General features: G+C 41.8%; 1 protein-coding gene across 8 annotated transcripts in view; it reads left to right on the plus strand.

Annotated features, from left to right (window-relative positions):
- The window catches only part of PCNT (pericentrin), a 114275-nt gene that overhangs the window by 78404 nt on the left and 21705 nt on the right, over positions 1–14166 (plus strand). For 5 of the 8 annotated variants that reach the window (XM_064452240.1, XM_064452242.1, XM_064452243.1 and 2 more), the window contains 6 exons: positions 4846–5367; positions 6289–6394; positions 6827–6981; positions 12147–12344; positions 12576–12749; positions 13416–13611. In XM_064452240.1, coding sequence (XP_064308310.1) covers positions 4846–5367; positions 6289–6394; positions 6827–6981; positions 12147–12344; positions 12576–12749; positions 13416–13611 — 1351 coding nt within the window. The remainder of the gene's footprint in view (positions 1–4845; positions 5368–6288; positions 6395–6826; positions 6982–12146; positions 12345–12575; positions 12750–13415; positions 13612–14166) is intronic. The other 3 variants (XM_064452241.1, XM_064452245.1, XM_064452247.1) reach the window with 1 other exon arrangement.

Below are 14166 nucleotides of genomic sequence, written 5' to 3' on the forward strand. Positions count from 1 at the left end.
CAGTTGAAGGGTCTGTCTGTCTTTGTGTGCTTTCTCCAGCAGTGGCTAGAGGTAGATGCCTGGAAGGCCTAAGAACAGGGCAAGAATGTGTGGAAACCTAATACAATAAGTTTTTCTGAACTGGTTATGTTTTTAGGCATGGATCCTAAGGTCTGTATTGGGTGGAGGTGGCAAGGTGTTGGCAGTGGGGTGCTGCAGGGGCACCTCTATGAGAAAAGGCCGGGATTTCTCCATGCTGGACACAGCTACTTCCACTGCAGCTAAGCCCATCAGCGATGTGACGTGCCTGTCAGCCACAGTGGCACCGCTGTGAAAACATATTTAAGAACGGATAAAACACTGCAAGGCTAGTGAGGAGTGAGGGGGAAAAAAAGTGTGAGAAACAGCCCATGGAAGAGGCCATGCTGAAGCAGCTATCCCCACTGCAGGGGAGTAGATAGAGGAGTTTGGAATGAAGGAGTGAAGTTGAGCCTTGGGAGAAAAGGCAGGGGTGGGGGGGCTCTGTTTTGGTGTTTGTCTTTTGTTTCTTGCCATCCAACTCTTTTTAATGGCAATAAATTAAATACATTTTCCCCAAGTCAAGTCCATTTTGCCCATGAAAGTCGTTAGTAAGTGATATCCCAATCTTCATCTCTACCCACAAGCCCTTTCCATCTTATTTTCTCCCCTTGATCTGTTGAGATCAAGTGAGAGTGAGGGAGAAGCTGGATGGGCATCTGGCAGCCAGCCACGGTCAACCTGCTGTCCAAAAAGCAGGTTTGTTTGCCCGGTGTGCAAAATGCCAAACTATACGCAGAGCAGAGGTATTTTATTCAAGTCATTTTTATGCAAAGAGTGGTGCTAGGTGGTAATCCACAAATCCAGCACCCCACGCTGAGAAACTACAAGGCATTTTTACAGTTAAATGTGTCAATTACAGCTAATATTCACACCCCCCAGCTAATTATTGGTTAATTTCTGTCTTGCTTGGATGTGAGGGTACAGCTAACTTTTTTTAATTTACTATGCATGCTCATGGATTAAGGGATTTACTGGGGGGTTGTGGGGTGTTTCTGGCCTATGGGCCTGATTTTTAGCATTATAATGAGGATAGTTCCCCTACTGGGCATTTTGTTTTAGTTCTTATCTATATCCTAATTAGTTGTTCTCCTTGACTATACACTTTATCACCCTGTTCTCAGTGGCTTATGGGTCAGGATGTTTGCTTTGATCAGTCTCTCAGCTCTCCTCAAGGATATAGTCATAAAACAAGTGCTTCTCTGTCTCAGCTTCTGTCTCTGGCCCTCAACTTCTGTTTTGCCAGGCTTGTGTAGTTCATTGTTATGTGTTTAGCGGACAGTTCCAAAAATTGCGTTTTCTTAGGGATGTCAAACCCACCAAGGGCTACTAGGACTATGTTTCCATGCTTTATGGCTGTTTTGGAGAACTACTTGAAAATTCTTTGTCACTTATATTTTTTTTAGAAATCTTTATTTAATGTGACTCTTTCTCGTATTTACTCTGAATATTTTCTAGAACAATTTGCTCCAGATAACCTATTAAATTACTCAATTTTGGAAAGCAGTAGGACCTTGATGACCTGTTTTTCAGAGAGCTGTAGTTGTCTGTCATATACCAACTTACTGTCTTTTAAGGTTGGCTTTCAGAGGTGGTAAGTTATTAGTAAGAGGACTCATATGAAAAGAGTTTCTGAGTGCATAGGAAAGGAAAAAGTTAGGTGTCAGTTTTATGTAGATAATGGGGGTCCTGACTGGCAGCATGATATGGGTATAAAAATTCAAGGTAGTCGACTTATGCTGTACTACTTGCCCCTTTGTAATGGGAAGGAAAGATGGCTTTTCAGCACCAGGTAGAAATGATGGTCTGTAGGTTGAATTATTGGATTTCCAATATGGCAAAACAACTGAGCTTTAATATTGGTATCACTAATGGTAAAAACATACTTGCAGAGTTACTGTGATGTTACAGAATGTTTCATATTACATTGCCATTTCGCTTCATAGCCCAGCAATCACAACAGGAAGCAGTTCTGAGTTTTAAAATGTAGTAATAACAACAGATGAAAGACTAACAAAACCTCCATTATGTTTGAGCTATGCTGATGTATATTATTCAAATTATACTTGAATACCATCTCTTCTTATTTAAAGAAATTATAGGATAATGTGGTGGGTTGACCCTGGCTGGATGCCAGGTACCCACCAAAACCACTCTGACAACTCCCCTCCAGAGCTGGACAGGGGAGAGAAAATATAGTGAAAGGCTCATGGGTTGAGATAAGGACAGGGAGAGATCACTTACCAGTCATCATCATAGGCAAAACAGACTTGACTTGAGGAAATCAGTTTAATTTATTACCAATCAAATCAGAGTAGGGTGATGAGAAATAAAACCAAATCTTAAAATCACCTTACCCCCACCCCTCCTTCTTCCTGGGCTTAACTTTACTTCTGATTTTTTACTACCTCTTCCCCTTGCAGTAGCGCAACAGGATGGGGAGTGGGGGTTCTGGTCAGTTCATCACATGTTGTTTCCGCCCTTTCTTCCTCCTCAGGGGGCAGATTCCTCACACTCTTCCCCTGCTCCAGTGTGGGGTCCCTCCCACGGTAGACAGTCCTGCACAAACTTCTCCAACGTGAGTCTTTCCCGTGAGCTGTAGTTCTTCATGAACTGCTCCAGTGTGCGCCCCTTCCACAGGGTGCAGTCCTGCAGGAACAGACTGCTCCAGTGCGGGCGCCCCCGATGGGATCATGAGTCCTGCCAGCAAACCTGCTCCAGTGTGGTCTTCTCTCTCCACAGGGCCAGAGGTCCTGCCAGGAGCCTGCTCCAGCGTGGGCTTCCCACGGGGTCACAGACTCTTTCGGGCATCCACCTGCTCCAGTGTGGGGTTCTCCATGGGCTGCAGGTGGATATCTGCCCCACCACTAACCTCCATGGGCTGCAGGGGGGCAGCCTGCCTCACCATGGTCTTTGCCACGGGCTGCAGGGGAACCTTTGCTCTGGCACCTGGTGCACCTCCTCTCCTTCCTTCACTGACCTTGGTGTCTGCAGGGCTGTTCCTCTCACATATTCTCACTCCTCTCTCCAGCTGCAGTTGTGCAGGGTTTTTTGTTCCTGTCTTAAATATGTTATCAGAGAGGTGCTACCACCATCACTGATGGGTGACCCCTTTTAAAGCAGTGGGTGGGCTAGCTTGGGGGGGTGGCCTTGAGACACTTCAGTGTGGCACTGAAGATGAAAAACGTGAAGGGAGAAAGGCAGCTAGACTTTCTGCATAAGTTGTGGAGGCATAAGAAGAGAAGCTGCAGCTTGCTACACTCAATATATGTTCTGGAGTCTTCCTTCTGCCACAGAAGCAGCACAGCCTTTGCCATGAGCACACCTGTGTCTACTTTTCCCTTAAGAGTTTCTATACTAATGACATCAGTAAGCCCTGGAATTACAGCAAGTTGGGTACTAGCCTTAGGGTTCCTTAATCACTTGGCGATGGCAAGTCCTACCACACTGGATCCCTGAGGTTATAAGGATGAGGGTAAAGGTATTTTCATGATGTGGTTCAGTGATGTTGCATTTGGATGTCAGCCTCCAGGTGGAGTGAGTAACAGGTTTAGAGGCCGAAAGGCAGGAAGGTTTGACTTCTGGAGCAAGCAATGGGACTTGTTGGAGCAGTGGCTCTGCAACAGCAGCCTTCCCATGGTGTCTATGACACACCTGCTTGTTGAAAAGAGCATTAAGCTCCTAGAAAAGAACATAACTTAGAGAGAAAGCTCTTTCTATAGAAATGTTGACTAAATGAGAGGCCTTGTAGCAAGGTAGGCAGGGATATAGCTGCATACTCCATGGCACAGTATTGACATTATTCAGATGTCTCTGCAGTTTGAAGGTGGAAGTCTAGCCATGGCCTAGTCAGTGACCATGCCCTCACACTATGGGAAAGGTGCTAGAAAGGTTCTGTAGCTATTCAGATATCCAAGCCCTTAGGCTGGAAAATAGCTAGTTATGTGGAAGGATCACAGGAACCGAGGAAGATGGACACCTGTTTTGTCCATGCTAGCTGTGTTTCCCTGTTGGCCTCTGTCAGAGATGGTGGTTGGGTAGAAAGACTTTGATCTGACCTAGTGTGTCTGTTTTTACGGAATCAGAGTTTGAGAAATGGTCTGCAGTGTTGCTGATCAGCGGAGACCTAAGTTTGTTGTTTGATGCTTGGAAAAATAATAATAAAAAAGGGATTGAGTATTCCTGTGGGAGCAGGATGCTAAAAGGTACCAAAATTTAGGATATAGCATGTTGGTATGTATGGCTGTTGTGTGTCTCACATGATGGGACATGTGAATCCATGTTGCTTTTTCCTCCAGTGACTAGAAGCAGGTGGTCGACAGTTTCTCCTGCATTGAAATGGCAGGTGTAGGAACCATCTGTAAACTTCTTAACCATCTTTTCCTGGTGCCCTGAGTCAGGAATTAAGCCTTAAGATAGTTCAGGAGACTTGTCCAGTTAGGAAAGCAAAAAGTTTTGATTTGTACTTATTTGAAAGTATGCAAGTTATCTACATGGCTACAAGGAAAGTCCTGTTTTCTCTGATTGATGCAAAAGTCAGTTCTGCAGAAATACATTTGCTTATTGTGCATATTTTTTTTTTCCTTCTATAATGATATGCTTATTAAAAAAGCCTGGTTAGCTGGCAAATAAAATATACTAAACTGTCAGATCACTTTTATGTAAAACATGAGAATAACAACAGATATGACGATTAAATTTGAGAAGATCTTTTTAAATGCATGTCTTTCCATTTGTAAAATCATATTTGAATTCTGTTAAACATTAATATGTGTTATTTCATTGTAGGGAAAAGATAAAGTTATGTTTAACTTGACAACTCAAAATATCAATCCAAAAACTCAGATTAAGCAATCACAGAAAGATAGCTTGACTCAGGAATTGGATGTGATCAGCAACTCTGAAGAGGAGCACGACATGGAAAAGCATTGCCAGCAAATGTTGGAAATTCATCAGACTCCTGATTCTCCAAAACATAATTTGAACATAGGCAAAGACACTTCAGGAGGTTTCCAGAATTTCATTGCAGCTATGGCTTCATGGGGCTCACCTGAGATTGTGAGAAGGCAAGATATAAGCACAGAACTTCAACCAGTGCTTCATCTGACATCCTTTTCGGAAGTGGAAAGCACAGATTTTGAAATTATCCACACCAGGCCATCCATGCAAGAAGATAATTCTGTATTGCTGGGTTATTCTAACCTGTATGAAAATGGCAGTGAGGAATTGGGAGTAGATAGAAAATCTCCAGCTTTCTCTGGAAGTACCTACTCTGTTGATGATGACCAGGATATGGAGAAGATGATTTTGGTAAGTGATATTTCATGCCTGATTTAATTCTAATTAAACAAGACTGCTCAGCTCTGTCCCAGTTGGATCACTCTTGGGCCGCTGGCTCCAAGTAGTATAAACTTACACGCCGAGAGGGGTAGGCCCAGTGGTGTTCTGGATGTACAATTGTTAGTTCCACTCTCTCACTGTCAGATAGCAGAGCAAATTCTGGACTGTATTAAAACACTGTTTACTGCTGCTTCTAATAATTGAAAACAGTCTTCCAAAACTTAAAACCAATCAATAAGCTGCTTACAGCAGGCTTTGCATCCTCCGTGTCTATACACTGCTGATGTGGTGTCAGTAAAATATTGCTCTTGTGCTCTCAGAAGATCTGTTGAGAGGACTTTTCAAATCCTGGTACTTTTGCAGTGACACTACATGGAAGTAACTGATAAATTTGTGATAATACTTCATGTGCAAGTAATTGAGCTAAAACCTGAAAACTCTTTTGCTACCACAGTACTCAGTTTCCTGTAACAGTTCTCCATTTACAAATATTTGTTATTGAGGGTTAGAAGAGACACTTTCAAAATTGGAGAATAAAGGTTTTTCTTTTTTTGGAAATATTTTATATATCTGTGTCTGTATCATTTTACAGGAAGATAAAGTCTGTACTTCAGAAAATTAATCTTCGGTTGCATATTTTTGTGCCTTGCTCTTGAAAGGGAATTAATTATAAAGACATGTCTGTTTCTTAAGACTATTGAAAGGGAGAAAAAGAGATGGAATGGGTTCCAAAGAGCAACAATGTTGCATTCATTGTGGTATTTGCCATCTCTAACACTATGATCAAGTAGGCATTTGCTAAAATCTGCACTAGTAACAAAGTTGTTATAAATGCAGAAAACTCTATACCTGGATTCAGAAACTAAATTAATGTGAAAAATTATTTCCAAGCAGATGAGAGAAGCTGATAATATAACTTTAACCCCTCCTGATTTACAAGATGGTATAAGATCAAGAGCGTCTGCCATAGACCCAGTGAGCGATGGATATGGCAGCAGTAAGTTTAACGTTATTTGTAGATTCCTTTTACCTTTTGTTAACTTCAAGATAAAAATATTACGTTTCCTCTTTCTCCCATTTTCTTTTACTGTAGATCTTTTATTTGAAAGCTATGCCTTTGTCACTTGGTTGTTTGTTTAGAAAGACTTGTGTATTTGTGCCAGTGAAAGTAGTCTTTTACCTTTTCATCTTTACAGGGGGTTTTACTGAGTCCTGACTTGACTGCAGCACTTCCTCTGGTGCTGCTAAAGGCAACTTGCAACCTTTTCACTTGTTTAAGTTAGTTGAGATCTCAACCAACTAAGTTCACGTAACCCTGCATTCATACTAGCAGAATAAATCATAGTTATTTTGCAAGCAGTTGTGCTGGCTTCAAGTTCTTTTCATCTTTGTAACACTTGTGGGGGTGGGGGGCTCTCTCTTTCTTCAGATACCAGCTCAAATTCAGTCTCTAAACTAAAGCAGGAGCTACAAACATCAGACCACCTAGATGCTAGTTTCATGGCTTATCTGCAGTGCTGTGGAATGTTTCCAGATGTTATGGAATCAGTGAGAGAAAAGGAAATACTTTCACCACAGCTGAAGGTAATATGATTAACATAAGCATACCAGCAAAATAAAACTGAAACAGCAAAAATGAAGTGGTAATATAGAGTTAGCTACTCCCTTTACAGTGTAAACTGTTCTGTAATGGTTTAAAATTCAACTTCATGGTTCTTGAGTAATTTTCACATCTTCCATGTGACAAATTTACTGACATTTATCCTGCTTGTGTGTGTTAGAATTTTAGAAGTTTTGCTAGGACAGCACTGGTGACGTTCCAGAATGTGGCACTACAAGGCAGACTGATGCGATTTAGCGGTTTGTCCTGGAGGCTTTACAGAAAGCTGTTTCACAAGTAAGCATGGTTAGCTCCCCTGCCTATTCCTCTCATTCAGATATGATGGAGACCTGTGGAAATGCCACTGTTTTAAGGTGTGGAGGGACCTCTCAGAGTCAATTCAAGGAGCATGAAGAATATACAGAAGACCAAGCAGCAATTGCTTATTCTAGTCAGTAAGGCAAGCTTTAAAAAGTATATGCCTGGGACTCTTGGTGCTGTAGCTGAACAAGCTCTCAGCCATTCCAGGAAATACAGCTGGTGAAAGGGAGAAATTCAGTGCTCCAAATCATCTCATCTGTGAGGCTGGTGAAAAGGAAGTGTGTGAGTACAGTAGGCTACAAGGAGTTTGAATACTTGAAGAAATTTCAGTAAGAAACTAGAAGATACACACTTCCTAGAAAGTGAATGCTGCCTCCTAAAATTTTTAGCAGATTCTTTCAGCTTGCTTAGCAAAATGAAGGAAGGCTGTACAAGGGGAAGGTAAGCCTGAATTCACTCAAGCTGACTGACACAAGTGACTCACAACAGGAAGGAGACTGGACCTTTATCTCTGCTCGGGGCAGAAGGAAGAACCTTTCCCCATCTTCTAACGTGCCCCTTTGTAACAGACGTGATGCTCTGGGGCTGGAGAATGAAGAGCACGTTGAGGAACTGACATGATCCAGGAAAAGCCAACCATGCAAAGTTGATGCAGCCACCCACTTGCATTAGAACCAGTGCCACCATAAAAGCATATAAAGCATTAGTAGTTGGAGATTCCTTACTGAGAGACACTGAAGCACCCATTTGCCATCCAATTTCTCTAGAGAAGTCTGCTGCCTACCAGGAGTTTGTATTCGTGACATCACTGAGAGGCTGCCAATCCTGGTGAACATTACAGGTTATCATCTGCTCCTACTGTTTCATGTAGTGTCTAACAATACTGTAAAAAGGCAACTTGGAACCATCAAAAGAGACTGTATGTTCCTTGGAACGATGTTAAAAGGATTGGGAGCACAGGTGGTATTCTCCTCTGTCCTCCCAGTCAGACGAAGGGGTCCAGGACAGAGGGCACGAGCCAGTGAATGCATGGCTATGTAGCTGGTGCTGTACTCAAGGTTTTGGTTTCTATGATCATGGATCTACCTTTGAGAAGCTGGGTCTGCTGGGAGCTGGTGGGATTCACCTGACCAAGTGGGACAAGAGTATCTTCACCAATGGCCAAACCTATATGGAGAGCTTTAAAGTAGAATTAGTGGGAGAAGGGGATGGAGTTTTTAGGAACAGAGAAGAGCCAGGGGTGGCTGATGTATTAGGAACCAGGAGGGAAATGCCTATGAAATGCCTCAAAGGAACTGGGGCTTGTTCCTCCAAAAAGGTGACCCAGTCACCCAGACAACAGCCCGCCTGAAGTGCCTCTGTACCAACACACATAGCATGGGTAACAAACAGGAGGAGTTAGAAGTCACTGTGCACCTAGAAAGCTATGATCTGATTGCTGTCACTGAAACTTGGTGAGACGAATCTCATGATTGGAGTGATGCAACTGATGGCTATAAGCTGTTCAGAAGAGATCAGGCAAAGGAGGAGAGTCAGCAGTGTTTCTTTCTATGTAAACAAAAAAAAATGATTGTACAGAGCTGTCTGAAAAACACAGTAGAACCCTGAATTTTAGGAGAGCAACCTTTCAGTTGTTTAAGAAATTTGTGGATGGGACTCCTTGGGAAACTGCCCTCAGGGATAGAGGAGCAGAACAGAGCTGGCAGCTCTTTAAGGACACCTTTCTTAGAGCACCAGAGCTTTTGATTCCCATGTGTAAGAGATCAGGCAAAGAAGGCACTAGACAAGGATGGCTGAGTAAGGACCCTTTGGTCAAACTAAAGTGCAAGAAGGAAATGCAAAGGCAGTGGAACCAGGGATATATAACCTGGGAAGAATATAGGGATGCTGCATGGATATGTAGAGATGGGATTAGGAGAGCTGAGGCCCAGCTGGAGGGGAATTTGGCAAGGAACATGAGGAAGAATAATAAAAAGGGCGTCTACAAGTACATTGGACAGAAAAGAAAGATTAAACAAAATGTGTATGGACGCACACACGTGTGATAGGACAGGAGGACTAGTGGCAACTGTCAAGGCTGAGGTACTCAATCACTTTTTTGCCAAGTTTTCACCAGCAATCACTCCTCTCACAACTTAAGTCCCTGAACTGCAGGAACAAAGTCCCATTGTAAGAGAAGATCAGGTTCAAGACCACCTGAGGAACCTGGACATACACAAGTTCATGGGGCCCGAAGAGATGAATCCTGGAGTCCTGAGGGAACTGGCGGATCTAGTTGCCAAGCCACTCTTCATCACTTTTGAAAACTCATGGCAGACTGATGAAGTCCCCAGTGACTGGAGAAAAGGGAAACATCACACCAATTTTTAAAAAGAGAAGTATTCACCTCAGTGCCCAGTAAGGTCATGAAACGGATCCTCCTGAATCGTATATTGAAGCATATGGAACATAGGAAGGTGATTAGATACAGCCAACATGGCTTCACCAGGGGCAAGTCATGCCTGACTAATCTGGTGGCCTTCAACAATGGAGCGACTGTATCGGTGGACAAGGGAAGAGCAAGTGATGTCATCTACCTGGGCTTCTGTAAGGCCTTTGATATGGTCACCCACAACATTCTTGCCTCTAAATTGGAGAGAGATGGATTTGATGGATGGACTGTTAGATGGATAAGGAATTGGCTGGATGGCTGTATCTAAAGAGTTAGTCAACAGCTCGATGTCCAAGTGGAAACCAGTAATGAGGAGTGTCCCTCAAGGGTCTGTACTGGGACCAATACTATTTAATGTCTTCATTAATGATATCGACAGTGGAATTGAGTATACCCTTAACAAGTTTGGAATGGCACCAAGCTGAGTTCTGCAGTTGATTTAGTTGAAGGAAGGGATGCTATCCAGAGGGACTTGGACAGACTGGAGGAGCGGGCCCATGTGAACCTTGGGAAGTTCAAGAAGACCAAGTGCAAGGTCCTGCACCTGGGTCGGGTCAACCACCAATATCGCTATAGGCTGGGGGATGAAGGGGTTGAGAGCAGCCCTGTGGAGAAGGACTTGGGGGTACTGGTGGATGAAAAATTGGACATAAGCCAGCAATCTGTACTTGCAGCCTAGAAAGCCAACTGTATCCTGGGCTGCATCAAAAGAAGTGTGGCCAGCAGGTTGAGGGAAGGGATTCTCCCCCTCTAGTCTGCTCTGGTTGGACCCCACATCCACTCTGGGATCACCAGCACAAGAAAGATGTGGACCTGTTGGAGCAGGTCCAGAGGAGGACCACAAAAATTATTTGAGGGCTGAACACCTCTCTTGTGGAGAGATGCTGAGAGAGTTGGGGTTGTTGAGCATGGAGAAGAGAAGTCTCTGGAGTTACCTTCTTGTCGCCTTTCAGTATATGAAAGAGGCTTATGAAAAAGACAGAGAGGGGCTTTTTACCAGGGTCTATAGTAACAGGAAAAGGAACAAGAGTTTTAAACTGAAAGAGGGTAGATTTAGGTTGGACGTAATAAGAAATTCTTTATGATGAGGGTGGTGGGACACTGGAACAGGTTGCCCAGAGAAGCTGTGTATGCCCCATCCCTGGAAGTGTTCGGAATTAGGTTGGACAAGGCTTTGAGCTACCTGATCTAATGAAAGATAACACTATGCCTGTGGCAGGGGGTGTTGAACCATTCTATGATTCTGTATCAAAAAAAATTAATAATTCTCAAAGAAGGTAGTTTCATAGACTTCATGGAAGAGGTGAATTTTATTTTATCTTAAAAAACAGATTTTTTTTTGTTTGTTTCTTTTTGTGGATCATCAATCTAGACTTTACTGGCTGTGAGATCTGAGCGCATATTCTGGTACTGAATGTTTAGTTTGAACACTTTAGTGTGGTTTTGTTGTTTACTAAAGGTTTTCTTAGTTTGGCATTTGTCCTTGAAGCAATCACTATTTTGATTCCAGTGACAGAAAAGCAACTCAAGTTGATTTGAAAGTTAAGTCATTCAAAACACTGCAAAGAAAGAAGATCAAGAGTTAATGAAAAGTACTGTCTATTGTTGTTGTTAAATTGAGTGGCAATAAGGAACAGCTCCACATGGAGGCTGGGATATTTCTGATGAGATGTATGTAGAAAAGGTCTTAAATGTCCAGTGACCTTCCTTGAAAAGAGACCAGGAAACGTCTGTGCATGATTGTGAACAGGGAATTTATTTAAAAGAGACTATTTTGCCTGACAGTGTCAGAGGAAACAATTTCCACTGTGTAAATTATTCAGACTGATTATTTTGGGAGATGTTATTTGTACATAATCTGCTAAATTAAGCCAAGGTTGTCTAAATACATAGTTCAGTTTTCTGGCATCACTGGGGTTTAGTAACATGGCTTCAGACTTGATTAGAATTTAATTTATTCCCAGGAAAGTTAGCTATTTAGAAACAACAAAGATGAAGTACAGTCCTTTGGCTTAATTGCTTATTAGTGTGTTGATGTACACAGCAACAAGGTGCACTGGCTGAGACTGCCATTTGTACTTTGATGTTGTGAATACAGCATTTAAGAATACAATATTCTTATATATACTGTATTCTTAAATATTGACCTCAGTTGTTAGGAGATAAAAAGTCTCTGGTAACTGTTAGCTCACTCTGTGTGTGTGTACATACGTATGTATATTCTTTATTAAGCATACCAAGTAGCAGGGCAGACCTACGTGCCTTTATCTGTATCACAGTCTCAGACAGCCACCTTACTTTTGTTGTCTAGTGCTATCCCATCGTATTCTTACACTGTCAGGATGCTGATGCCTGTTTCCTAATATTATGCATTATAATTTTATTTTGCCTTCTCAGACTGTGCTGAAGATGGTATGTGAGGAGAGCTGCAAAATATTGGCTTTGTCAGAACGTCCGTTTGGTTTTAGGGAGCTGAAAAATGTTCATCAGACCAGAGCAGCAATGGAGGGGTGGCAGAAGGAGGGCTTAGCCTTGCTGGATGCTATACAGTCACTCAAAGATTACCTTAGCAAGGTGACAGATAGAGAAGACAAGGTATGACAATGAAAATGTTCTATAAATGTATATTGCTATGTACTGTTTGTGTGTGTGTATGTATGTATGAGGAGCAAGGGGCTTTTTCCTTTGAGATTTGAATGGACCTCTTTAAACTCCTCTGGTCTGCTTAAATGAACAGATAGGTGTATTCTTGCACAGTAATGATATGAAAGACAGTGGGTTAGAGGCTGAGAGAGATGCTGTTCAAAAAATAATAACTTTTAACAGGAACATTCAGGTATTGCTGCTGATTGGAGAGGAGAACTTCTGCAAGCAGTACAGAGCATGTTTGAGAAAGAGAGAAATGTGTTGCACATTGACTTGAAGTCTCACTTCTCCAATCATGGGTCTGGTGATGAAGGTTCATTAGTGGAAAAACTGGAGTACATCGTGAAACAACAAGTAAGAAAACTCTTAAAGTGTTATGCTTATAAATCACTTCTATTCCCCTGTAATTTTTAATTATTTTTACATTTCTATTACTTCCATTGTTAAAAATTGTCGCATGCATTAATTCAGATTGTGTGGGATCACTAGGCTTTTATAGTCTATTATTTGGTACCATTTTTCTCAAACTTTGTATATTGTGTTACAAAGCCTACTAAGCATTTTAGCTGGCATCCAGAAAAATTGTGACAGTGAGAAGGAAATGCTTGATACAAAAGGGACGAGGAGAAGAATTCCATCTAGAGCTTCAGACTTCTCTTGCAAAGGATATATATTGAGCTAACTGAATCTGTTTAGGATTTTTTTGCTGATAATATCTAGTTTTTAGGTTCAGACCAAATGGTTTGTAGTAACTATTATGTATAAACTATTATTAGTAACTATTATTCTATTTGGAAGCTAGTGAAGCAGGGTTTTTCTTTGTTACTTAATGTTCACATACTGCATTATGTGCATAACATACGCATCATGTGCATACTGCACATTAATGTGAAGCATGAACTTAGTCATTTGAAGTTGCTTCTGTATAAAACTTGTACTGCAAGGGTTTCTCTAGGATTTATCCTTGTAGAAAACATGGAAATAGTCTTGTAGATTTAATGGGACTTGGTTTGCTTTCAGGAGGAACAGAGGCAGATGGTTGTAGAGCACCTTTTCTCCTCAGACCGGAATAGCTTGCTCTCTGAAATACAGGACCTCCGAGCTCAGCTACGCATGACACATCTTCAGAACCAGGAGAAGCTACAGCAGTTACAGGAAACCCTTACCAATGCAGAAGATCATGGGAGCAAACAAGAGCACCACCTTCGGAGGAAAGGTAGTAATCACCAATTTCTTGTTATCTGGTCTCCTGTGTCAGTTCTTTCCTTTTTTACCTAGAAGATAAAAGGCAAAAAGATTGTTTTGCAAAGAAGTAGATGCTGTACAATTCTTTAGGATTACTAATGCACTGAGGCTTCCTGCGATTTTAGTAGAGGAAGGAATTTGTCTTTCTGATACTAGCAGTTAAGAAAATATGTGAAAACTGAAGCTTTAAAATAACCCAAACCAATAGAACTGAAGGGTGACTCTTTGTTAAATAGTGTATTCATGTAGAAAGCCCATCAAGGATAGTAAAATACCCTTGTTGGTTTTCAGGAAATTCTTTATATATATGTTTACTAGTAAATGGATGGGTTTGCTTAATGAGGTTTCAAATCCATTAATAACAGATTACTGACAGTATATTGCAGTAGCTCTCGGTCTCGCCCAGCTTTCATGTTCTTCTGACTTTGCCTGGTCCACTAGCAGCAGAGCTATATGTGCATATTTCTGCTGATCTGTATCATGTTTGAAAAGAAACAAATCCTCCAGACAAGAACACTTTAATACA

The sequence above is a fragment of the Phalacrocorax carbo genome, chromosome 5, assembly GCF_963921805.1.
Source record: "Phalacrocorax carbo chromosome 5, bPhaCar2.1, whole genome shotgun sequence".
Lineage (NCBI taxonomy): Eukaryota > Metazoa > Chordata > Aves > Suliformes > Phalacrocoracidae > Phalacrocorax > Phalacrocorax carbo.